The sequence below is a fragment of the Salmo trutta genome, chromosome 8 (genome assembly GCF_901001165.1).
Source record: "Salmo trutta chromosome 8, fSalTru1.1, whole genome shotgun sequence".
NCBI classification, from domain to species: Eukaryota; Metazoa; Chordata; class Actinopteri; order Salmoniformes; family Salmonidae; genus Salmo; species Salmo trutta.
In genome coordinates this window covers 8,244,230-8,271,761 of record NC_042964.1, presented here as the reverse complement: position 1 = coordinate 8,271,761, position 27,532 = coordinate 8,244,230, and the positions used below count along the sequence as shown (strand labels likewise).

General features: G+C 45.3%; 1 protein-coding gene across 12 annotated transcripts in view; it reads left to right on the top strand.

The window, feature by feature from the left end:
• Positions 1-27,532, top strand: part of ablim2 (actin binding LIM protein family, member 2) — a 116,184-nt gene that overhangs the window by 35,857 nt on the left and 52,795 nt on the right. For all 12 annotated transcript variants that reach the window (XM_029759827.1, XM_029759826.1, XM_029759825.1 and 9 more), the window contains exons 3-6: positions 20,429-20,612; positions 22,917-23,029; positions 23,201-23,327; positions 26,131-26,224. In XM_029759827.1, coding sequence (XP_029615687.1) covers positions 20,429-20,612; positions 22,917-23,029; positions 23,201-23,327; positions 26,131-26,224 — 518 coding nt within the window. The remainder of the gene's footprint in view (positions 1-20,428; positions 20,613-22,916; positions 23,030-23,200; positions 23,328-26,130; positions 26,225-27,532) is intronic.

Genomic DNA, 27,532 nt, shown 5'->3' with positions numbered 1-27,532 from the left:
CAGTAGATATGGCTGTTTAGGATGTATCTAGGGATAGTACAGTAGATATGGCTGTTTAGGATATATCTAGGGATAGTACAGTAGATATGGCTGTTTAGGATATATCTAGGGATATTACAGTAGATATGGCTGTTTAGGATATATCTAGGAATAGTACAGTAGATATGGCGGTTGGGTAGGGCCAGGATATAGCTAGGATAGGGATATTACAGTAGATATGGCTGTTTAGGATATATCTAGGGATATTACAGTAGATATGGCTGTTTAGTATATATCTAGGGATATTACAGTAGATATGGCTGTTTAGGATATATCTAGGGATAGTACAGTAGATATGGCTGTTTAGGATGTATCTAGGGATAGTACAGTAGATATGGCTGTTTAGGATATATCTAGGGATAGTACAGTAAATATGGCTGTTTAGGATATATCTAGGGAGATTACAGTAGATATGGCTGTTTAGGATATATCTAGGAATAGTACAGTAGATATGGCGGTTGGGTAGGGCCAGGATATATCTAGGGATATTACAGTAGATATGGCTGTTTAGGATATATCTAGGGATAGTACAGTAAATATGGCTGTTTAGGATATATCTAGGGATATTACAGTAGATATGGCTGTTTAGGATATATCTAGGGATAGTACAGTAGATATGGCTGTTTAGGATGTATCTAGGGATAGTACAGTAGATATGGCTGTTTAGGATATATCTAGGGATATTACAGTAGATATGGCTGTTTAGGATATATCTAGGGATATTACAGTAGATATGGCTGTTTAGGATATATCTAGGGATATTACAGTAGATATGGCTGTTTAGGATATATCTAGGGATGGTACAGTAGATATGGCTGTTTAGGATATATCTAGGGATAGTACAGTAAATATGGCTGTTTAGGATATATCTAGGGATATTACAGTAGATATGGCTGTTTAGGATATATCTAGGGATAGTACAGTAGATATGGCTGTTTAGGATGTATCTAGGGATAGTACAGTAGATATGGCTGTTTAGGATATATCTAGGGATATTACAGTAGATATGGCTGTTTAGGATATACTGTATCTAGGGATAGTACAGTAGATATGGCTGTTTAGGATGTATCTAGGGATAGTACAGTAGATATGGCTGTTTAGGATATATCTAGGGATAGTACAGTAGATATGGCGTTTGGGTAGAGCTAGGATAGGGATAGTACAGTAGATATGGCTGTTTAGGATATATCTAGGGATATTACAGTAGATATGGCTGTTGGGTAGGACAGGATATAGCGAGGATAGGGATAGTACAGTAGATATGGCTGTTGGGTAGGACAGGATATAGCGAGGATAGGGATAGTACAGTAGATATGGCTGTTTAGGATATATCTAGGGATAGTACAGTAGATATGGCTGTTTAGGATATATCTAGGGATATTACAGTAGATATGGCTGTTGGGTAGGACAGGATATAGCTATCTGCTTTTCCCTGGTCAGGACAAATTAGGAACCCTAATCCCCCATGTTGTAGACAAACTCCAGGTTCTCTCCTGTCCTGTGTCAGGGTCTGTGAATGGAGAGAATGGAGGAAAGTAATAGAAAACATTGGATATTTAGATGTAGAATTGTGTAATGGACAACAGATAGGCCCTACCCAGCTTGCCTTGCCTACATTGTCTTATTAGAAGTCTGCTAGCAATTTAGATCTGTTTCTCATATCAAAATGATCGACCATGGACCCAATTATCAACCGTATGCTCTCCACCCCACTCCTTTAGGTGTCCAAATGAATGCCAGTTGGCATTCTATTCTGTCAAGGACCTACATGTACTGTATGATCAATCTGAAGAGTAGCCAGACACACATACTGTAAAATAGACAGGGCGTTTTACAGGGGCCTGCCGACCATCCGCATAGCGGCCTACACTTTACACACAGCTCATATATATTTCATAGCAGCAGCGTTTATGACTCTGTACTGGTACCCCCTGTATAAAGCCTTGCTATTGTTATTCTACTGCTGCTCTTTAATGATATATTTTAGGTATTTTTCTTAAAACTGCATTGTTGGTTTAGGGCTTGTAAGTAAGTGTTTCACTGTAATACCTGTTGTATTCGGCGCATGTGATTTTATTTTTATATAGTGTCACTTGGCGTCTGGAAGACTGAATGGGCTTAACCAGAGGTCTGGGCTGGCTGCTGTGCCCATTGTAATTCTCCACTGAAAGATCAGAATAGGGAATTAGATTAGTCCCAAAGGACATCTAAATGACATGCTAATTGAATGTCAATATGTCACGCAGCATCCTGTGGTCTGGTGCTGTTCAGCTGTCTGAAGGGTTCATTTGGGTGTACAGACGCAGGCGTGCTTGTAATAGGACTCTCCAACCACGGGATTGTATGCACAGACCCCGTCTGAGTCCTTTATTGATGTGGTGCTCAGGTGTGTGTGTGTGTTATTCAAGTGTGTGTGTCGGTGTGTATTAATAGTTGTAGAGGACTCTAGTCAAAACATCTCAGAGTAGCAGTGCTGATCTAGGATCAGTTTGCCTTTTTAGATCATAATGAATCAGATTATATGGACGGGGGGGCTGATTCTAGATCATATTGAATCAGATTATATGGACGGGGGGGGCTGATTCTAGATCATAATGAATCAGATTATATGGACGGGGGGGCTGATTCTAGATCATAATGAATCAGATTATATGGACGGGGGGCTGATTCTAGATCATAATGAATCAGATTATATGGACGGGGGGGGCTGATTCTAAATCATAATGAATCAGATTATATGGACGGGGGGGCTGATTCTAGATCATAATGAATCAGATTATATGGACGGGGGGGCTGATTCTAGATCATAATGAATCAGATTATATGGACGGGGGGCTGATTCTAGATCATAATGAATCAGATTATATGGACGGGGGGGCTGATTCTAGATCATAATGAATCAGATTATATGGACGGGGGGGCTGATTCTAAATCATAATGAATCAGATTATATGGACGGGGGGGCTGATTCTAGATCATAATGAATCAGATTATATGGACGGGGGGGCTGATTCTAGATCATAATGAATCAGATTATATGGACGGGGGGCTGATTCTAGATCATAATGAATCAGATTATATGGACGGGGGGGCTGATTCTAGATCATAATGAATCAGATTATATGGACGGGGGGGGCTGATTCTAGATCATAATGAATCAGATTATATGGACGGGGGGGCTGATTCTAGATCATAATGAATCAGATTATATGGACAGGGGGGGGCTGATTCTAGATCATAATGAATCAGATTATATGGACGGGGGGCTGATTCTAGATCATAATGAATCAGATTATATGGACGGGGGGGCTGATTCTAGATCATAATGAATCAGATTATATGGACGGGGGGGGCTGATTCTAGATCATAATGAATCAGATTATATGGACGGGGGGGGCTGATTCTAGATCATAATGAATCAGATTATATGGACGGGGGGCTGATTCTAGATCATAATGAATCAGATTATATGGACGGGGGGCTGATTCTAGATCATAATGAATCAGATTATATGGACGGGGGGGCTGATTCTAGATCATAATGAATCAGATATATGGACGGGGGGGCTGATTCTAGATCATAATGAATCAGATTATATGGACGGGGGGGCTGATTCTAGATCATAATGAATCAGATTATATGGACGGGGGGGCTGATTCTAGATCATAATGAATCAGATTATATGGACGGGGGGCTGATTCTAGATCATAATGAATCAGGTTATATGGACGGGGGGGCTGATTCTAGATCATAATGAATCAGATTATATGGACGGGGGGGCTGATTCTAGATCATAATGAATCAGGTTATATGGACGGGGGGGGCTGATTCTAGATCATAATGAATCAGATTATATGGACGTATAATGAATCAGATTATATGGACGGGGGGGGCTGATTCTAGATCATCTTTGTGATCACAGGCCCTGATATGGGTAGTATAGGATTAAACTAGATGGAGGTTGAAGGATATGTCAAAGTTTTCATCCTGTCAGTCCTGTGTTATGCATCCCAAGTTAGCTGCTAAATATTACATTCATTCTACCCAAACTATCTGCACTAACCCTACGCACAAACACTAGACTACATATTCACACCACATACACACTCACTGGACTATATATACACACCATATACACACTCACTGGACTATATATACACACCATATACACACTCACTGGACTATATATACACACCATATACACACTCACTGGACTATATATACACACCATATACACACTCACTGGACTATATATATACACACCATATACACACTCACTGGACTATATATACACACCATATACACACTCACTAGACTATATATACACACCATATACACACTCACTAGACTATATATACACACCATATACACACTCACTAGACTATATATACACACCATATACACACTCACTAGACTATATATACACACCATATACACACTCACTAGACTATATATACACACTCACTAGACTATATATACACACCATATACACACTCACTAGACTATATATACACACCATATACACACAAGCACTAAACTATATATACACACCATATACACACAAGCACTAAACTATATATACACACCATATACACACTCACTAGACTATATATACACACCATATACACACTCACTAGACTATATATACACACTCACTAGACTATATATACACACCATATACACACTCACTGGACTATATATACACACCATATACACACTCACTAGACTATATATACACACCATATACACACAAGCACTGGACTATATATACACACCATATACACACTCACTGGACTATATATACACACCATATACACACTCACTAGACTATATATACACACCATATACACACTCACTGGACTATATATACACACCATATACACACTCACTGGACTATATATACACACCATATACACACTCACTAGACTATATATACACACCATATACACACTCACTGGACTATATATACACACCATATACACACAAGCACTAAACTATATATACACACCATATACACACTCACTGGACTATATACACACACCATATACACACTGACTGGACCATATATACACACCATATACACACTCACTAGACTATATATACACACCATATACACACTCACTAGACTATATATACACACCATATACACACTCACTGGACTATATATACACACCATATACACACTCACTAGACTATATATACACACCATATACACACTCACTAGACTATATATACACACTCACTAGACTATATATACACACCATATACACACTCACTGGACTATATATACACACCATATACACACTCACTAGACTATATATACACACCATATACACACTCACTAAACTATATATACACACCATATACACACTCACTAGACTATATATACACACCATATACACACTCACTAAACTATATATACACACCATATACACACTCACTAGACTATATATACACACCATATACACACTGACTAGACTATATATACACACTCACTAGACTATATATACACACCATATACACACTCACCCAGTACATTGACACTTTCACATACACTACATATGCACACACACACACATACATACTGTACACACACATGCATACCGACACAACACAAACACACATACATACACACACACACACCCTGCCTTCATGTACATATCTACCTCAAATGCCTCTTACATCTGCACATTGATCTGGTACTGGTACTCCCTGTATATAGCTCCACATTGATCTGGTACTGGTACTCCCTGTATATAGCTCCACATTGATCTGGTACTGGTACTCCCTGTATATAGCTCCACATTGATCTGGTACTGGTACTCCCTGTATATAGCTCCACATTGATATGGTACTGGTACTCCCTGTATATAGCTCCACATTGATCTGGTACTGGTACTCCCTGTATATAGCTCCACATTGATCTGGTACTGGTACTCCCTGTATATAGCTCCACATTGATCTGGTACTGGTACTCCCTGTATATAGCTCCACATTGATCTGGTACTGGTACTCCCTGTATATAGCTCCACATCGATCTGGTACTGGTAATACCTGTATATAGCTCCACATTGATCTGGTACTGGTACTCCCTGTATATAGCTCCACATTGATCTGGTACTCCCTGTATATAGCTCCACATTGGTCTGGTACTGGTACTCCCTGTATATAGCTCCACATTGGTCTGGTACTGGTACTCCCTGTATATAGCTCCACATTGATCTGGTACTGGTACTCCCTGTATATAGCTCCACATTGATCTGGTACTGGTACTCCCTGTATATAGCTCCACATTGATCTGGTACTCCCTGTATATAGCTCCACATTGGTCTGGTACTGGTACTCCCTGTATATAGCTCCACATTGATCTGGTACTGGTACTCCCTGTATATAGCTCCACATTGATCTGGTACTGGTACTCCCTGTATATAGCTCCACATTGATCTGGTATTGGTACTCCCTGTATATAGCTCCACATTGATCTGGTACTGGTACTCCCTGTATATAGCTCCACATTGATCTGGTACTCCCTGTATATAGCTCCACATTAATCTGGTACTGGTACTCCCTGTATATAGCTCCACATTGATCTGGTACTGGTACTCCCTGTATATAGCTCCACATTGATCTGGTACTGGTACTCCCTGTATATAGCTCCACATTGATATGGTACTGGTACTCCCTGTATATAGCTCCACATTGATCTGGTACTGGTACTCCCTGTATATAGCTCCACATTGATCTGGTACTGGTACTCCCTGTATATAGCTCCACATTGATCTGGTACTGGTACTCCCTGTATATAGCTCCACATCGATCTGGTACTGGTAATACCTGTATATAGCTCCACATTGATCTGGTACTGGTACTCCCTGTATATAGCTCCACATTGATCTGGTACTCCCTGTATATAGCTCCACATTGGTCTGGTACTGGTACTCCCTGTATATAGCTCCACATTGGTCTGGTACTGGTACTCCCTGTATATAGCTCCACATTGATCTGGTACTGGTACTCCCTGTATATAGCTCCACATTGATCTGGTACTGGTACTCCCTGTATATAGCTCCACATTGATCTGGTACTCCCTGTATATAGCTCCACATTGGTCTGGTACTGGTACTCCCTGTATATAGCTCCACATTGATCTGGTACTGGTACTCCCTGTATATAGCTCCACATTGATCTGGTACTGGTACTCCCTGTATATAGCTCCACATTGATCTGGTACTGGTAGTCCCTGTATATAGCTCCACATTGATCTGGTACTGGTACTCCCTGTATATAGCTCCACATTGATCTGGTACTGGTACTTCCTGTATATAGCTCCACATTGATCTGGTACTGGTACTCCCTGTATATAGCTCCACATTGATCTGGTACTCCCTGTATATAGCTCCACATTAATCTGGTACTGGTACTCCCTGTATATAGCTCCACATTGATCTGGTACTGGTACTCCCTGTATATAGCTCCACATTGATCTGGTACTGGTACTCCCTGTATATAGCTCCACATTGATCTGGTACTGGTAGTCCCTGTATATAGCTCCACATTGATCTGGTACTGGTACTCCCTGTATATAGCTCCACATTGATCTGGTACTGGTACTCCCTGTATATAGCTCCACATTGATCTGGTACTGGTACTTCCTGTATATAGCTCCACATTGATCTGGTACTGGTACTCCCTGTATATAGCTCCACATTGATCTGGTACTCCCTGTATATAGCTCCACATTAATCTGGTACTGGTACTCCCTGTATATAGCTCCACATTGATCTGGTACTGGTACTCCCTGTATATAGCTCCACATTGATCTGGTACTGGTACTCCCTGTATATAGCTCCACATTGATCTGGTACTGGTACTCCCTGTATATAGCTCCACATTGATCTGGTACTGGTACTTCCTGTATATAGCTCCACATTGATCTGGTACTGGTACTCCCTGTATATAGCTCCACATTGATCTGGTACTGGTACTCCCTGTATATAGCTCCACATTGATCTGGTACTGGTACTCCCTGTATATAGCTCCACATTGATCTGGTACTGGTACTCCCTGTATATAGCTCCACATTGATCTGGTACTGGTACTCCCTGTATATAGCTCCACATTGATCTGGTACTGGTACTCCCTGTATATAGCTCCACATTGATCTGGTACTGGTACTCCCTGTATATAAAACTCAGCAAAAAAAGAAATGTCCTCTCACTGTCAACTGAGTTTATTTTCAGCAAACTTAACGTATGTAAATATTTTTATGAACATAAGATTCAACAACTGAGACATGAACTGAACAAGTTCCACAGACATGTGACTAACATACATGGAATAATGTGTCCCTGAACAAAGGGGGGTCAAAATCAAAAGTAACAGTTAGTATCTGGTGTGGCCACCAGCTGCACTAAGTACTGCAGGGCATCTCCTCCTCATGGACTGCACCAGATTTTCCAGTTCTGGCTGTGAGATGTTACCCCACTCTTCCACCAAGGTACCTGCAAGTTCCCAGACATTTCTGGGGGGGATGGCCCTAGCCCTCAACCTCCGATCCAACAGGTCCCAGACGTGCTCAATGGGATTGAGATCCGGGCTCTTTGCTGGACATGGCAGAACACTGACATTCCTGTCTTGCAGGAAATCACGCACAGAACGAGCAGTATGGCTGGTGGCATTGTCATGCTGGAGGGTCATGTCAGGATGAGCCTGCAGGAAGGGTACCACATGAGGGAGGAGGATGTCTTCCCTGTAACGCACAGCGTTGAGATTGCCTGTAATGACAACAAGCTCAGTCCGATGTTGCTGTGACACACCGCCCCAGACCATGACGGACCCTCCACCTCCAAATCAATCCCCTTCCAGAGTACAGGCCTCTGTGTAACGCTCATTCCTTCGACGATAAACGCGAATCCGACCATCACCCCTGGTCTCATTTTTGGGAGACGGGCGTCATTGAAAGTATTTTTGGTAGACAGGAGTCATTGAAAGTATTTTTGGTAGACAGGAGTCATTGTAAGTATTTTTGGTAGACAGGAGTCATTGAAAGTATTTTTGGTAGACAGGAGTCATTGTAAGTATTTTTGGTAGACAGGAGTCATTGAAAGTATTTTTGGTAGACAGGAGTCATTGAAAGTATTTTTGGTAGACAGGAGTCATTGAAAGTATTTTTGGTAGACAGGAGTCATTGAAAGTATTTTTGGTAGACAGGAGTCATTGAAAGTATTTTTGGTAGACAGGAGTCATTGAAAGTATTTTTGGTAGACAGGAGTCATTGAAAGTATCTTTGTTGGGCTTGAGTAGTATTTCAGTTCTTTTGTTTGTTTCATCAACTTTGATTGAAAAAGGTATCCTATGCTTGAAAGCAGGCTGTTTTTCGTTTGTAGTCTCTTCCCCCAGTGAGTTGTGCTCTTTGACAGCCTTATGGTGCGTACAGGGATAACAGACCCCAACAACACTTGATTTGATTGGATCTGATTCCGTAAGTGCAGCGGCAGGCAAGAGAGCGAGTGGTGAATTATTTTCAAGCTGCTTTGACACATCCAGAATGAACTAGGTATGAGGGATACATGAAGGAGAGATGAGGGGAAGAGAGCTTCACAGTGTCTATTAGTGGAGAGGAGGGGAGAACACAAGCCACATCTTTTGTCTGTTTTGTACTGAACGCTGGTGATGATGTGATGGTAAACTGGGTTGAGTTACGTAATGCACTCAACTCATCACGCCCAGGAAAGAACTAGAGCCGAGTTCCCCAACGGGTCACCGGTTGGACATAAAAGACGGTAAACACACCAGTAAATCCGCTCCAAGTGATTTTAATTTGGGAAATCTGTTTTAATGTTTTCCCACGCATAATAGGGAGATAGATACAGTATATATGATCGTATACTAGAGGTCGACCGATTATGATTTTTCAACACCGATACCGATTATTGGAGGGTCAAAAAAAGCCGATGCTGATTAATCGGCCGATTTAAAAAAGGAAAAAAAAGAAAAGAAAAAAAAAGAAGTGTATTATTTGTAATAATGACAATTACAACAATACTGAATGAACACATATTTTAACTTAATATAATACATCAATAAAATCAATTTAGCCTCAATAAATAATGAAACGTCCAATTTGGTTGAAATAATGCAAAAACAAAGTGTTGGAGAAGGAAGTAAAAGTGCAATATGTGCCATGTAATATGTGCCAACGTTTAAGTTCCTTGCTCAGAACATGAGAACATATGAAAGCTGGTGGTTCCTTTTAACATGAGTCTTCAATATTCCCAGGTAAGAAGTTTTAGGTTGTAGTTATTATAGGAATTATAGGACTATTTCTCTTTATACGATTTGTATTTCATATACCTTTGACTATTGGATGTTCTTATAGGCACTTTAGTATTGCCAGTGTAACAGTATAGCTTCCGTCCCTCTCCTCGCTCCTACCTGGGCTTGAACCAGGAACACATCGACAACAGCCACCCTCGAAGCAGCGTTACCCATGCAGAGCAAGGGGAACAACTACTCCAAGTCTCAGAGCGAGTGATGTTTGAAACGCTATTAGCGCGCACCCCGCTAACTAGCTAGCCATTTCACATCGGTTACACCAGCCTAATCTCGGGAGTTGATAGGCTTGAAGTCATAAACAGCGCAATGCTTGAAGCACAGCGAAGAGCTGCTGGCAAAACGCACGAAAGTACTGTTTGAATGAATGCTTACGAGCCTGCTGCTGCCTACCATCGCTCAGTCAGACTGCTCTATAAAATCATAGACTTAATTATAACATAATAACACAAAGAAATACGAGCCATAGGTCTTTAATATGGTCGAATCCGGAAACAATCATCTCGAAAACAAAACGTTTATTCTTTTAGTGAAATACGGAACCGTTCCGTATTTTATCTAACGGATGGCATCCATAAGTCTAAATATTCCTGTTACATTGCACAACCTTCAATGTTATGTCATAATTACATAAAATTCTGGCAAATTAGTTCGCAACGAGCCAGGCGGCGCAAACTGTTGCATATACCCTGACCCTGCTTGCAATGAACGCAAGAGAAGTGACATAATTTCACCTGGTTAATATTGCCTGCTAACCTGGATTTCTTTTAGCTAAATATGCAGGTTTAAAAATATATACTTCTGTGTATTGATTTTAAGAAAGGCATTGATGTTTATGGTTAGGTACAGTCGTGCAACGATTGTGCTTTTTTCGCAAATGCGCTTTTGTTAAATCATCCCCCGTTTGGCGAAGTTGGCTGTCTTTGTTAGGAAGAAATAGTCTTCACACAGTTCGCAACGAGCCAGGCGGCCCAAACTGCTGCATATACCCTGACTGTGTAGCACAGAACGCAAGAGAAGTGACATAATTTCCCTAGTTAAAAGAAATTCATGTTAGCAGGCAATATTAACTAAATATGCAGGTTTAAAAATATATACTTGTGTATTGATTTTAAGAAAGACATTGATGTTTATGGTTAGGTACTTGTTGGAGCAACGACAGTCCTTTTTCGCGAATGCGCACCGCATCGATTATATGCAATGCAGGACATGCTAGATAAACTAGTAATATCATCAACCATGTGTAGTTAACTAGTGATTATGATTGATTGATTGATTGATTGTTTTTTATAAGATAAGTTTACTGCTAGCTAGCAACTTACCTTGGCTTCTTACTGCATTCGCGTAACAGGCAGGCTCCTCGTGGAGTGCAATGTAAGGCAGGTGGTTAGAGCGTTGGACTAGTTAACCGTAAGGTTGCAAGATTGAATCCCTGAGCTGACAAGGTCGTCTGCCCCTGCACAAGGCAGTTAACCCCCGTTCCTAGGCCGTCATTGAAAATAAGAATGTGTTCTTAACTGACTTGCCTAGTTTAATAAAGGTGTAAAAAAAAAAAATCGGCGTCCAAAAATACAGATTTCTGATTGTTATGAAAACTTGAAATCGTCCCAAATTAATCAGCCATTCCGATTTAATCGGTCGACCTCTATCGTATACAAACGTAAGCAAGGTTTGACATTTTTATGTTTTAGTCATATATTATATCTTTTTGGGCTTCTTTCAGTCAATTAGCAAATTATTTGTAATTATGTTCCAGCCCCCTGACCATCCATCCGCTCATGAAAGAAATCGGCCCGCGGCTGAATCTAGTTGATGAACCCTGAACTACAGCATTTAGAACCGTCCTAGAACCGTTCTTTCTCTCCTCTATTCATTATCTCTCCTCTCTTCATCATCTCTCCTCTCTTCATTATCTCTTCTCTCCTCTCTTCATTTTCTATTTTCTCCTGTCTTCATTATCTCTTCTCTCCTCTCTTCATGATCTCTTTTCTCCTCTTCATTGTCGTTTGTCTCTTCATTATCTCTTCTCTCTCCTCTTCATTATCTCTTGTCTCTCATCTTCATTATCTTTTGTCTCCTCTTCATTATCTCTCCTCTCTTCATGATCTCTTCTCTCCTCTCTTCATTAGCCCTTCTCGCTCCTCTCTTCATTATCTCTTCTCTCTCCCCACTTCATTATCTCTTCTCTCCTCTTCATTAGCCCTTCTCTCCTCTTCATCAGCTCTTCTCTCTTCTTAGAGACAGACAGTAGGCCTATTAGGGGAGTCATTATAACCATCCCGCCTGGTTTCTGAAGGTGGTAAATGTCTCATATTTATTATCACTCATTCATTTATGAACCTATGCCAACGGCGGAGATTGCCATGCTTAGGACTGGTGTTGAAGTATGTTTGATCTTCATATCTTCATCCAATATCCCTCCCTGAATCATCCTCCAGCCAACTGCATGTCCTTTCTACTAGGTCACAGGTCACATATTTCACAGCAGGCTGTTTGATGAGTCGACATTGGTGACAGTGTGTCCCAAACTAGAGACGTTCTCTGGTACAGGGAGTAGCAGCAGAGGGGATGGGTTTCAACCCTCTACATACCAGAACGCAGATCAGAGCCCTTCAGTCAGAGAGTCCAGGGTCCTGAATGCATACCAGAATCTACATCTGATCCCTTCCCACAGAGTGACCCAGTACCCACTCCTTCACCCTAAACCTTCCCACAGAGTGACCCAGTACCCCCTCCTTCACCCTAAACCTTCCCAAAGAGTGACCCATTACCCCCCTCCTTCACCCTAAACCTTCCCACAGAGTGACCCAGTACCCCCTCCTTCACCCTAAACCTTCCCACAGAGTAACCCAGTACCCCCTCCTTCACCCTAAACCTTCCCACAGAGTGACCCAGTACCCACTCCTTCACCCTAAACCTTCCCATAGAGTGACCCATTACCCCCCTCCTTCACCCTAAACCTTCCCACAGAGTAACCCAGTACCCCCTCCTTCACCTTAAATCTTCCCACAGAGTGACCCAGTACCCCTCCTTCACCCTAAACCTTCCCACAGAGTAACCCAGTACCCCTCCTTCACCCTAAACCTTCCCACAGAGTAACCCAGTACCCCCTCCTTCACCCTAAACCTTCCCACCCTAAACCTTCCCACAGAGTAACCCAGTACCCCTCCTTCACCCTAAACCTTCCCACATAGTAACCCAGTACCCCCTCCTTCACCCTAAACCTTCCCACAGAGTAACCCAGTACCCCCTCCTTCACCCTAAACCTTCCCACAGAGTAACCCAGTACCCCCTCCTTCACCCTAAACCTTCCCACATAGTAACCCAGTACCCCCTCCTTCACCCTAAACCTTCCCACCCTAAACCTTCCCACAGAGTAACCCAGTACCCACTCCTTCACCCTAAACCTTCCCACAGAGTAACCCAGTACCCCTCCTTCACCCTAAACCTTCCCACAGAGTAACCCAGTACCCACTCCTTCACCCTAAACCTTCCCACATAGTAACCCAGTACCCCCTCCTTCACCCTAAACCTTCCCACAGAGTGACCCAGTACCCCCTCCTTCACCCTAAACCTTCCCACAGAGTAACCCAGTACCCCCTCCTTCACCCTAAACCTTCCCACAGAGTAACCCAGTACCCAGTCCTTCACCCTAAACCTTCCCACATAGTAACCCAGTACCCCCTCCTTCACCCTAAACCTTCCCACCCTAAACCTTCCCACATAGTAACCCAGTACCCACTCCTTCACCCTAAACCTTCCCACAGAGTAACCCAGTACCCCTCCTTCACCCTAAACCTTCCCACAGAGTAACCCAGTACCCCTCCTTCACCCTAAACCTTCCCACATAGTAACCCAGTACCCCCTCCTTCACCCTAAACCTTCCCACCCTAAACCTTCCCACATAGTAACCCAGTACCCCTCCTTCACCCTAAACCTTCCCACAGAGTAACCCAGTACCCCTCCTTCACCCTAAACCTTCCCACAGAGTAACCCAGTACCCCCTCCTTCACCCTAAACCTTCCCACAGAGTAACCCAGTACCCCTCCTTCACCCTAAACCTTCCCACAGAGTAACCCAGTACCCCTCCTTCACCCTTAAACTTCCCACAGAGTAACCCAGTACCCCCCTCCTTCACCCTAAACCTTCCCACAGAGTAACCCAGTACCCCTCCTTCACCCTAAACCTTCCCACAGAGTGACTCAGTACCCCCTCCTTCACCCTAAACCTTCCCACAGAGTAACCCAGTACCCCCTCCTTCACCCTAAACCTTCCCACAGAGTAACCCAGTACCCCCTCCTTCACCCTAAACCTTCCCACAGAGTGACCCAGTACCCCCTCCTTCACCCTAAACCTTCCCATAGAGTGACCCAGTACCCCTCTTTCACCCTAAACCTTCCCACAGAGTAACCCAGTACTCCCTCCTTCACCCTAAACCTTCCCACAGAGTAACCCAGTACCCCCTCCTTCACCCTAAACCTTCCCACAGAGTAACCCAGTACCCCCCTCCTTCACCCTAAACCTTCCCACCCTAAACCTTCCCACATAGTAACCCAGTACCCACTCCTTCACCCTAAACCTTCCCACAGAGTAACCCAGTACCCCCTCCTTCACCCTAAACCTTCCCACAGAGTAACCCAGTACCCCTCCTTCACCCTAAACCTTCCCACAGAGTAAACCAGTACCCCTCCTTCACCCTAAACCTTCCCACAGAGTGACCCAGTACCCCCCTCCTTCACCCTAAACCTTCCCACAGAGTAACCCAGTACCCCCTCCTTCACCCTAAACCTTCCCACAGAGTGACCCAGTACCCCCTCCTTCACCCTAAACCTTCCCACAGAGTAACCCAGTACCCCTCCTTCACCCTAAACCTTCCCACAGAGTGACCCAGTACCCCTCCTTCACCCTAAACCTTCCCACAGAGTAACCCAGTACCCCCTCCTTCACCCTAAACCTTCCCACAGAGTAACCCAGTACCCCTCCTTCACCCTAAACCTTCCCACATAGTAACCCAGTACCCCCTCCTTCACCCTAAACCTTCCCACCCTAAACCTTCCCACATAGTAACCCAGTACCCACTCCTTCACCCTAAACCTTCCCACAGAGTAACCCAGTACCCCTCCTTCACCCTAAACCTTCCCACAGAGTAACCCAGTACCCCCTCCTTCACCCTAAACCTTCCCACAGAGTAACCCAGTACCCCTCCTTCACCCTAAACCTTCCCACAGAGTGACCCAGTACCCCTCCTTCACCCTTAAACTTCCCACAGAGTAACCCAGTACCCCCTCCTTCACCCTAAACCTTCCCACAGAGTGACCCAGTACCCACTCCTTCACCCTAAACCTTCCCACAGAGTGACCCAGTACCCCTCCTTCACCCTTAAACTTCCCACAGAGTAACCCAGTACCCCTCCTTCACCCTAAACCTTCCCACAGAGTGACTCAGTACCCCCTCCTTCACCCTAAACCTTCCCACAGAGTAACCCAGTACCCCCTCCTTCACCCTAAACCTTCCCACAGAGTAACCCAGTACCCCCCCTTCACCCTAAACCTTCCCACAGAGTGACCCAGTACCCCCTCCTTCACCCTAAACCTTCCCACAGAGTAACCCAGTACCCCTCCTTCACCCTAAACCTTCCCACAGAGTGACCCAGTACCCCCTCCTTCACCCTAAACCTTCCCACAGAGTAACCCAGTACCCCCTCCTTCACCCTAAACCTTCCCACAGAGTAACCCAGTACCCCCTCCTTCACCCTAAACCTTCCCACAGAGTGACCCAGTACCCCCTCCTTCACCCTAAACCTTCCCATAGAGTGACCCAGTACCCCTCTTTCACCCTAAACCTTCCCACAGAGTAACCCAGTACTCCCTCCTTCACCCTAAACCTTCCCACAGAGTAACCCAGTACCCCCTCCTTCACCCTAAACCTTCCCACAGAGTAACCCAGTACCCCCTCCTTCACCCTAAACCTTCCCACAGAGTAACCCAGTACCCCTCCTTCACCCTAAACCTTCCCACAGAGTAAACCAGTACCCCTCCTTCACCCTAAACCTTCCCACAGAGTGACCCAGTACCCCCTCCTTCACCCTAAACCTTCCCACAGAGTAACCCAGTACCCCCTCCTTCACCCTAAACCTTCCCACAGAGTGACCCAGTACCCCTCCTTCACCCTAAACCTTCCCACAGAGTAACCCAGTACCCCTCCTTCACCCTAAACCTTCCCACAGAGTGACCCAGTACCCCCTCCTTCACCCTAAACCTTCCCATAGAGTGACCCAGTACCCCTCTTTCACCCTAAACCTTCCCACAGAGTAACCCAGTACTCCCTCCTTCACCCTAAACCTTCCCACAGAGTAACCCAGTACCCCCTCCTTCACCCTAAACCTTCCCACAGAGTAACCCAGTACCCCCTCCTTCACCCTAAACCTTCCCACCCTAAACCTTCCCACATAGTAACCCAGTACCCAGTCCTTCACCCTAAACCTTCCCACATAGTAACCCAGTACCCCTCCTTCACCCTAAACCTTCCCACAGAGTCACCCAGTACCCCCTCCTTCACCCTAAACCTTCCCACAGAGTGACCCAGTACCCCTCCTTCACCCTAAACCTTCCCACAGAGTAACCCAGTACCCCCTCCTTCACCCTAAACCTTCCCACAGAGTCACCCAGTACCCACTCCTTCACCCTAAACCTTCCCACAGAGTAACCCAGTACCCCCTCCTTCACCCTAAACCTTCCCACAGAGTAACCCAGTACCCCTCCTTCACCCTAAACCTTCCCACAGAGTAACCCAGTACCCCCTCCTTCACCCTAAACCTTCCCACCCTAAACCTTCCCACAGAGTAACCCAGTACCCCCTCCTTCACCCTAAACCTTCCCATAGAGTGACCCAGTACCCCCTCCTTCACCCTAAACCTTCCCACAGAGTAACCCAGTACCCCTCCTTCACCCTAAACCTTCCCACAGAGTAACCCAGTACCCCTCCTTCACCCTAAACCTTCCCACAGAGTAACCCAGTACCCCCTTCCTTCACCCTAAACCTTCTCACAGAGTAACCCAGTACCCCCTCCTTCACCCTAAACCTTCCCACAGAGTAACCCAGTACCCCCTCCTTCACCCTAAACCTTCCCACAGAGTAAACCAGTACCCCTCCTTCACCCTAAACCTTCCCACAGAGTGACCCAGTACCCCCTCCTTCACCCTAAACCTTCCCACAGAGTAACCCAGTACCCCTCCTTCACCCTAAACCTTCCCACAGAGTAACCCAGTACCCCTCCTTCACCCTAAACCTTCCCACAGAGTAACCCAGTACCCCCTCCTTCACCCTAAACCTTCCCACAGAGTAACCCAGTACCCCTCCTTCACCCTAAACCTTCCCACAGAGTAACCCAGTACCCCCTCCTTCACCCTAAACCTTCCCACAGAGTGACCCAGTACCCCTCCTTCACCCTAAACCTTCCCACAGAGTAACCCAGTACCCCTCCTTCACCCTAAACCTTCCCACAGAGTGACCCAGTACCCCTCCTTCACCCTAAACCTTCCCACAGAGTGACCCAGTACCCCTCCTTCACCCTAAACCTTCCCACAGAGTGACCCAGTACCCCTCCTTCACCCTAAACCTTCCCACAGAGTGACCCAGTACCCCCTCCTTCACCCTAAACCTTCCCACAGAGTAACCCAGTACCCCTCCTTCACCCTAAACCTTCCCACAGAGTGACCCAGTACCCCTCCTTCACCCTAAACCTTCCCACAGAGTAACCCAGTACCCCCTCCTTCACCCTAAACCTTCCCACAGAGTAACCCAGTACCCCCTCCTTCACCCTAAACCCACTCCTAAACCTCACCTCCGTGATGGGCTCAGTCCTAATCCCCTGCTAATGCACCTTTATTGATGTTGTAAAGAGGTTGTATTGACGTCGTAAAGAGGTTGTATTGATGTTGTAAAGCAGTTGTATTGACGTTGAAAATAGGGTGTATTGATGTTGTAAAGCAGTTGTATTGACGTTGAAAATAGGGTGTATTGATGTTGTAAATAGGTTATATTGACATTGTAAAGAGGTTATATTGACATTGTAAAGAGGTTGTATTGACGTTGTAAAGAGGTTGTATTGAGGATTAATGTGAGGGGGAGTGTGGGAACCGTACTAGGTTATGCAACAGGGAAACAGCAGACTAGGATGGTGTTCATGTGGAACAATGACAACACTTTTACTGTAGTACTAGACAAACTATAAGCAGTAATACATCACCCGTGCTTCTGAAAATGGCCGATAATCTGTGGAACAGTGGTTAGGTTGCTGTGCCAAGAAGGTGTCACAGAGATCCTATTCAATTCAATTGGTTTTAGTATGTCATTCTATGGAAGGTGTGGCCTGGCTGTCCTGGGTTCAACTGACATGGCTGTCATTTTCTGTCAGATCACAGTCTGTTATAGCTGTCTGAAAGGAGGGTGTTACTTTAGTTTCCACACTGATGTTATTGAGATAGAAAACCCTCAGGCACTGCTGTTTATGTATTACCTCATCTACATTCCGCCTTTGTACTGCGTGTGTGTTGTGTGTGTGTACCATGCGTGTTGTGTGACACCTCATCTCCACAAGGTGTTAAAAGGTCAGGGAGGATTCCTGAAGCATCGCATCTCTCTCTGTTTCTCTCCTTCCCTTCTTTTTCGGAGAAAGAAGGCAGGAAACCCAAGCTATCAGTGCCTGTGAAAGAGAGGAACTCACTTTGTTTTATTAAACGAGTGGAAAAAGGAATGAAGTTTCCAGCGGGCGGGTCCAGGGAGTGATGTCATGGGGATGTGTGTATTGTGCTGTTGCCATGGTTAATGTATTATTTCCATGCTGAGAGAGAGAGAGAGATGTTTCATCTATGTGTGATGCTGTCGGTCACTCTGTGTAGTGTGTGTGATGCTGTCAGTCACTCTGTGTAGTGTGTGTGATGCTGTCAGTCACTCTCTGTAGTGTGTGTGTGATGCTGTCAGTCACTCTGTGCAGTGTGTGTGTGATGCTGTCAGTCACTCTGTGTAGTGTGTGTGATGCTGTCAGTCACTCTGTGTAGTGTGTGTGATGCTGTCAGTCACTCTGTAGTGTGTGTGATGCTGTCAGTCACTCTGTGTAGTGTGTGTGATGGCTTTTCATGCCGTGTTCATGGAGGTCAAATGCGTTGAATTTCCACACACATAAACACATGCTGAAATATGCAGACACCCACACACTCTCTCTGTGTCTCAGTGATATGTTGCTGGCAGCCACAGTGGTTAATGAAAACAAGACGTGTAGAAAAGGCTCTTGGTATCACAGTTGTTCCTCTCACTTGTTCCAGACTGTGAGATAGTGCTGGCATTATCAACTGTGTCCATTCCTCTTCATTTGACCTCTCTTCATGGATTCCAGCTAGAGTTATCCATCTGTACCACCCTCTCAGGCATTTCAGCTAGAGTTATCCATCTGTACCACCCTCTCAGGCATTTCAGCTAGAGTTATCCATCTGTACCACCCTCTCAGGCATTTCAGCTAGAGTTATCCATCTGTACCACCCTCTCAGGCATTTCAGCTAGTTATCCATCTGTACCACCCTCTCAGGCATTTCAGCTAGAGTTATCCATCTGTACCACCCTCTCAGGCATTTCAGCTAGAGTTATCCATCTGTACCACCCTCTCAGGCATTTCAGCTAGAGTTATCCATCTGTACCACCCTCTCAGGCATTTCAGCTAGTTATCCATCTGTACCACCCTCTCAGGCATTTCAGCTAGAGTTATCCATCTGTACCACCCTCTCAGGCATTTCAGCTAGAGTTATCCATCTGTACCACCCTCTCAGGCATTTCAGCTAGAGTTATCCATCTGTACCACCCTCTCAGGCATTTCAGCTGATTGTGAAGAAGGCAGTGCATTCCTAAATGTTGGTTGACCCATTCAATTGTTGGAAGTATATATAGAATGTGATCTTTCTTTCTTTTTTATTCAGCAATGCTTATTTTGACAAATGTAAACGAAACACACTGCTATCTTTGATTGGATGTCTCATTGTGTTCCCCTCTCTCTTTCCCCATGCAGTGTGTGGCGTTGACCTGGCCCAGGGGGGGTTCTTTGTGCGTCAGGGGGAGTACATCTGCACCCTGGACTACCAGCGGATGTACGGCACGCGCTGCTTCAGCTGTGAGGAGTTCATCGAGGGAGAGGTGGTGTCAGCGCTGGGAAAGACCTACCACCCACGCTGCTTCGTCTGCGTCACCTGCAAGTAAGGGAGGAGGGACACACACACACACACACACACACACACACACACACACACCTAAGGGACAATCAGATGCACAGACAGATGGGAGCCCACATTAAAATATGCATCTGGATGTTTTGAAGACTGTCAATACTGTAGTTTGACCTGGAATCCCCTAAAGCATTCAAATGGAATAGTGTGTGTGTGTGTGTGTGTGTGTGATCTATAAGCCAGTGTTAACTATGTGTGTGTGTGAAGGTGTTGTTGTTGATCTCTCTATCTCTCTTTTTCCCTGCTCTCTCTCTCTCCCTCTCTCCCTGATTCTCTCTCTCTCGCTTTCTCCCTGATGCTCTCTCTCTCTCTCGCTCCCTGATTCTCTCTCTCTCTCTTTCTCCCTGATGCTCTCTCTCTCTCTCGCTCCCTGATTCTCTCTCTCTCTCTCTCTCTCTCTCTCTCTCTCTTTCTCCCTCTCTCCCTGTGTGGTATATGATGTATGTTAGTCTCCATCTCCAACACTGCTGTATCTGTCACTGTGTCCGTTCTTCTTCTAGGGTAGATGAATAATCTCTAATGTGACCTCTTACATTTAGGAGTTTGGGATGTCATAAAGCCTGAGAGGAAGGGATGGAGAGGGGGGAGGATGGGTGACACTGTCCTGACTCCTGTAGAGAGTGTTGTGCGGTCTGTCCCTTGGCAAGAGCATAGTGTTACTTTAACCACACTGTGTGTGTGGTTAGTTGCATTGGTATTTATATGTGTGTGTTTCTCTGTGGGGAGGAGGGAGGGAGTCTCAGATTGGTTGTCCTACATCTGTCATCACACATTCAGCATCTATCTAGTTCTCTCTGTATCTCTATTCATCACACATTCATCATCTGTCTAGTTCTCTCTGTATCTCTATTCATCACACATTCATCATCTATCTAGTTCTCTCTGTATCTCTATTCATCACACATTCATCATCTATCTAGTTCTCTCTGTATCTCTATTCATCACACATTCATCATCTGTCTAGTTCTCTCTGTATCTCTATTCATCACACATTCATCATCTGTCTAGTTCTCTCTGTATCTCTATTCATCACACATTCAGCATCTATCTAGTTCTCTCTGTATCTCTATTCATCACACATTCATCATCTATCTAGTTCTCTCTGTATCTCTATTCATCACACATTCATCATCTATCTAGTTCTCTCTGTATCTCTATTCATCACACATTCAGCATCTATCTAGTTCTCTCTGTATCTCTATTCATCACACATTCATCATCTGTCTAGTTCTCTCTATATCTCTATTCATCACACATTCATCATCTATCTAGTTCTCTCTGTATCTCTATTCATCACACATTCATCATCTATCTAGTTCTCTCTGTATCTCTATTCATCACACATTCATCATCTATCTAGTTCTCTCTGTATCTCTATTCATCACACATTCATCATCTATCTAGTTCTCTCTGTATCTCTATTCATCACACATTCAGCATCTATCTAGTTCTCTCTGTATCTCTATTCATCACACATTCATCATCTATCTAGTTCTCTCTGTATCTCTATTCATCACACTGGGTCAGTGTGGATGGGACCACGTACTTGTTGGTATATGTCATTTACGACTCATTAGTTTGGTGTGTGTGTTTGTGTGTGCGTCTGTGTGTGTTTGTGTGTGTGTGTGTGTGTCTGTGTGTGTATCTGTGCGTGTGTGTTTGTCCCTACTCTTGAACCTGAGCAGCCTGGCTGTGACAGTGACCATAGCAGATCCAGTGGGACTAACGTAGAGCATTAGGTGATAAACATAGCATGATAACAACTCCCATCTTTCACAGTAATATCAGCCAAGACAACATGGAATGATCTCTGCTCTATTCTACTGAACCCACTGCCAGTCTGCTAGTGAGATACTCCACTCCTCAGTGCTGTAGTACAGTTTGGTGTAATGGAGTCTTCCCTAATGCTGCTCACCTAAAGGCATTGATACATTTATGCATGGTCAATGTGGGGGTTATTTATTCACATGATCTAATACCGTGAGAATTTAGTTGGAAAGGAAAATGTCTTCGTCAGTGGCCTTCGTCCGTCAGTGGCCCTCGTCAGTGGCCTTCATCAGAACTAATTTTCTTTATCAATGTTGGCCCCCAAAAATTGTTGCACCTCGAATCACGTTGGTTGTCCGCCCTTCACGTCTTACCCTGGAAATGTCAGCCATAGTCATCATCGTCTGCAGTCTTACTCACCCAAACAGTAAAAGAGGTTCAGAGTTCAATAATGACTAGTTCATTGTTGTGAACTGACCGTGTCTTGTGTTGCGTGTTGATTGACAGACAGCCGTTCCCTGCCGGTGACCGTGTGACTTTTAACGGTAAAGAGTGTGTCTGCCAAAACTGTACACAGCCCCAGTCTGCCAACAGCCCTGCTCCCATACAGGCTGTCCACAGTAAGTTACCCTACATACACTCATGTTCTGTCTCTCTGTCTCACGTCATCATTCTATACAGTATAATATCAGTCCACCTCCTCTCGCTTCACATCCTGATAAATCTCTCTCTCTCTCTCCCCTCTTTCTCACCCTCCTCTCTCACCCTCTCTCCCTCCTCTCTCCCTGTAGACTGCTGTGGCTGTGGGAAGGAGTTTAAGAATGAGCAGTCTCTCGTAGCGCTGGATAAACACTGGCACCTGGGCTGCTTCAAGTGTAAGGTGTGCAACAAGGTGCTCAACGCCGAGTACATCAGCAAGTAAGTCTGTCATAGCCCCAACACCTCAACATCTCAACACCTCAACACCTCAACAACACCACAACATCTCAACACCTCAACACCTCAACAACACCACATCTCAACACCACAACAACACAACACCTCAACATCTCAACACCACATCTCAACACCACAACACCTCCACAACACCACATCTCAACACCACCTCATCAACACCTCAACATCTCAACACCACAACACCTCAACACCACATCTCAACACCACAACATCACAACATCTCAACACCACATCTCAACACCACAACACCTCAACACCTCCTCAACACCACATCTCAACACCACAACATCTCAACACCTCAACACCTCAACACCTCCTCAACACCTCCTCAACACCACATCTCAACACCACATCTCAACACCACATCTCAACACCTCCTCAACACCTCAACACCTCCTCAACACCAAAACACCACAACACCTCAACACCTCCTCAACATCTCAACACCTCCTCAACACCACAACATCTCAACACCTTGACACCACATCAACACCTCGACACCACAACACCACCTCGACACCACATCAACACCTCGACACCACATCATCACCTCGACACCACCTCAACACCACATCACCACCTCGACACCACCTCAACACCACCTCAACACCTCGACACCACATCAACACCTCAACACCACCTCGACACCACAACATCTCAACACCTCGACACCACATCAACACCTCGACACCACATCAACACCTCGACACCACCTCAACACCACATCACCACCTCGACACCACATCACCACCTCGACACCACCTCAACACCACATCAACACCTCGACACCACCTCAACACCACCTCAACACCTCGACACCACATCAACACCTCGACACCACATCACCACCTCAACACCTCGACACCACCTCAACACCTCGACACCACATCAACACCTCGACACCACATCAACACCTCGACACCACATCAACACCTCGACACCACATCAACACCTCGACACCACATCAACACATCGACACCACCTCAACACCACCTCAACACCTCGACACCACATCAACACCTCGACACCACTTCACCACCTCAACACCCAGTTCCCAGATGCCTTAACACCACGTAGCACACCACTACTGAGCCTTATGGGCCCTGGGCCTTATCAAAAGTAGTGCACGGAATACCGCTCTGGTCTAAAGTAGTGCACTAAATAGGGAATAGGGCTCTGGTCTAAAGTAGTGCACTATATAGGGAATAGGGCTCTGGTCTAAAATAGTGCACTATATAGGGAATAGGCCTCTGGTCTAAAGTAGTGCACTATATAGGGAATAGGGCTCTGGTCAAAAGTAGTGCACTATATAGGGAATAGGGCTCTGGTCTAAAGTAGTGCACTATATAGGGAATAGGGCTGTAGTATGAAGTAGTACACTATATAGGGAATAGGGCTGTAGTATGAAGTAGTGCACTATATAGGAAATATGGTGCCATTTGGAACGTGAGCCATATAAAAGAAGAAGAGTGGAGGAGATAGTGCTCACAGTTCTCTTATTGTCTGTCTCTCTTGGGTTTCTGTCCAGTTCGTGTGGCAGTTGGGCCGTGCCAGCCTGGATATATGACATGTAATACAACACACTTCCAGCGAGCTCTGTACCTTAAAGCTCTGACGAAGGCCAAAAGGCCGACGCGTCAGCTTGAATTAAAAAGTGATACTAGCAAGAGTAGTGTTCAGGTTTATCACATCGCGCACCTGCAACCAGGTAAATAACGAATAAATAACACGATGATTAACACACGGAACGAGACCTGTAATCCAGACCTGTAATCCAGACCTGTAATCCAGACCTGTAATCCAGACCTGTAATCCAGACCTGTAAGGGCACGAAAGCCCAAAACACACAACACAGGTGCTCACACGCACCAACGGACATAGTAACAATAATGGACAGCACCATGGTGAACAGAGGACACATAAATACAAATACTAATCAGTGGGAATAGGGGCCAGGTGTCCGTGATGAAAGTTCCGGAGGGATCCGTGACAATAACTCAGATCACATCACTCACCTGTAACCAGATAACTCAGATCACTCACCTGTAACCAGATAACTCAGATCACTCACCTGTAACCAGATAACTCACATCACTCACCTGTAACCAGATAACTCACATCACTCACCTGTAACCAGATAACTCACATCACTCACCTGTAACCAGATAACTCACATCACTCACCTGTAACCAGATAACTCACATCACTCACCTGTAACCAGATAACTCAGATCACTCACCTGTAACCAGATAACTCAGATCACTCACCTGTAACCAGATAACTCACATCACTCACCTGTAACCAGATAACTCAGATCACTCACCTGTAACCAGATAACTCACATCACTCACCTGTAACCAGATAACTCACATCACTCACCTGTAACCAGATAACTCAGATCACTCACCTGTAACCAGATAACTCACATCACTCACCTGTAACCAGATAACTCACATCACTCACCTGTAACCAGATAACTCAGATCACTCACCTGTAACCAGATAACTCATGTGAAAATAATTTTGGACATTTTGAATCTGGTCGTGTCACTCTCTCTTTCTCTGATATCGCCTGTCAGAAGTATCAGAATGTCACAGAGTATGTATTGAAAGCTGCCTGTGTCTGTGTCTGTGTCTGTGTCTGTGTCTGTGGCTGTCTGTGGCTGTCTGTGTGTGTGTGTGTGTGTGTGTGTGTGTGTGTGTGTGTGTGTGTGTGTGTGTGTGTGTGTGTGTGTGTGTGTGTGTGTGTGTGTGTGTTGTACTAGGGATGGGATCCCCTACTGCGAGGTGGACTACCATGCCATGTACGGTATCCAGTGTGACAGCTGCAAGAAGTACATCACTGGGAAAGTACTGGAGGTAGGACGCTTTATAACACCTATATGTCACTCCTGTCTATGGATGGAGTGATGGATGATTGAGGTATATGAGGCTGAGCTATGTCTTCAAAGTGGAAGCATTTTCAGATTCACACAACAAAAGGTCCCCATGGTCTTGCCACTCTTAGATGTATACATTAGTAGTAACCATCTTTGTTTACATGCTTTTACAATCTGACTTGTGGTGCTCAGTTGGCTTTCACTCTCCCCTTCTCTCGCACTCGCTCTCTCTCGCTCTCCCTCTCTCTCTCTCCCTCTCGCTCTCCCTCTCGCTCTCTCTCTCTCGCTCTCTCCCTCTCGCTCTCTCTCTCTCGCTCTCTCCCTCTCGCTCTCTCCCTCTCGCTCAACCTCTCGCTCTCCCTCTCTCGCTCTCTCTCTCGCTCTCTCCCTCTCGCTCTCTCTCTCTCGCTCTCTTCCTCTCACTCTCCCTCCCTCTCTCTCCCTCTCGGTCTCTCCCTCTCGCTCTCCCTCTCTCGCTCTCTCTCTCGCTCTCTCCCTCTCGCTCTCTCTCTCTCTCCCTCTCTCTCTCCCTCTCCTTCTCGCTCTCCCTCTCTCGCTCTCTCTCTCGCCCTCTCTCGCTCTCTCTCTCGCCCTCTCCCTCTCTCGCTCTCTCTCTCGCTCTCTCCCTCTCGCTCTCTCTCTCTCTCTCTCTCTCTCCCTCTCGCTCTCCCTCTCTCTCTCTCGCTCTCTCTCTCTCTCCCTCTCTCTCGCCCTCTCCCTCTCTCGCTCTCTCTCTCGCTCTCTCCCTCTCGCTCTCTCTCTCTCTCCCTCTCGCTCTCCCTCTCTCTCTCTCGCTCTCTCTCTCTCTCCCTCTCTCTCTCCCTCTCCCTCTCGCTCTCCCTCTCTCGCTCTCTCTCTCGCCCTCTCCCTCTCGCTCTCCCTCTCTCTCTCTCGCTCTCTCTCTCTCTCCCTCTCTCTCTCCCTCTCCTTCTCGCTCTCTCTCTCTCGCTCTCTCGCTCTCTCTCTCTCTCCCTCAGGTGGAAACACAAGACTCATAGGAAATGTAATGAGCATGTTTGTCTCTTTCATCATAGCATTAAATCATCACACCATGATCCAACACATCCAGTATATATGTTATTTCAGCTACATGCTTCTAGGTCCTTCAGGGCCACGTTGGTAGCCTGCGGCCTGCCTGCCAGCCTCCATCAGTCAGTCACAACTGAAAGACAGTGGTGTGTCTGTGTGTGTGTGTCTCTGTGTGTGTGTCTCTGTGTGTGTCACACAGGTCCACTGTACAACAATGTGTGATTTCATTGCAGAGGGTCAATGTGGCTTCCTCAAGGGC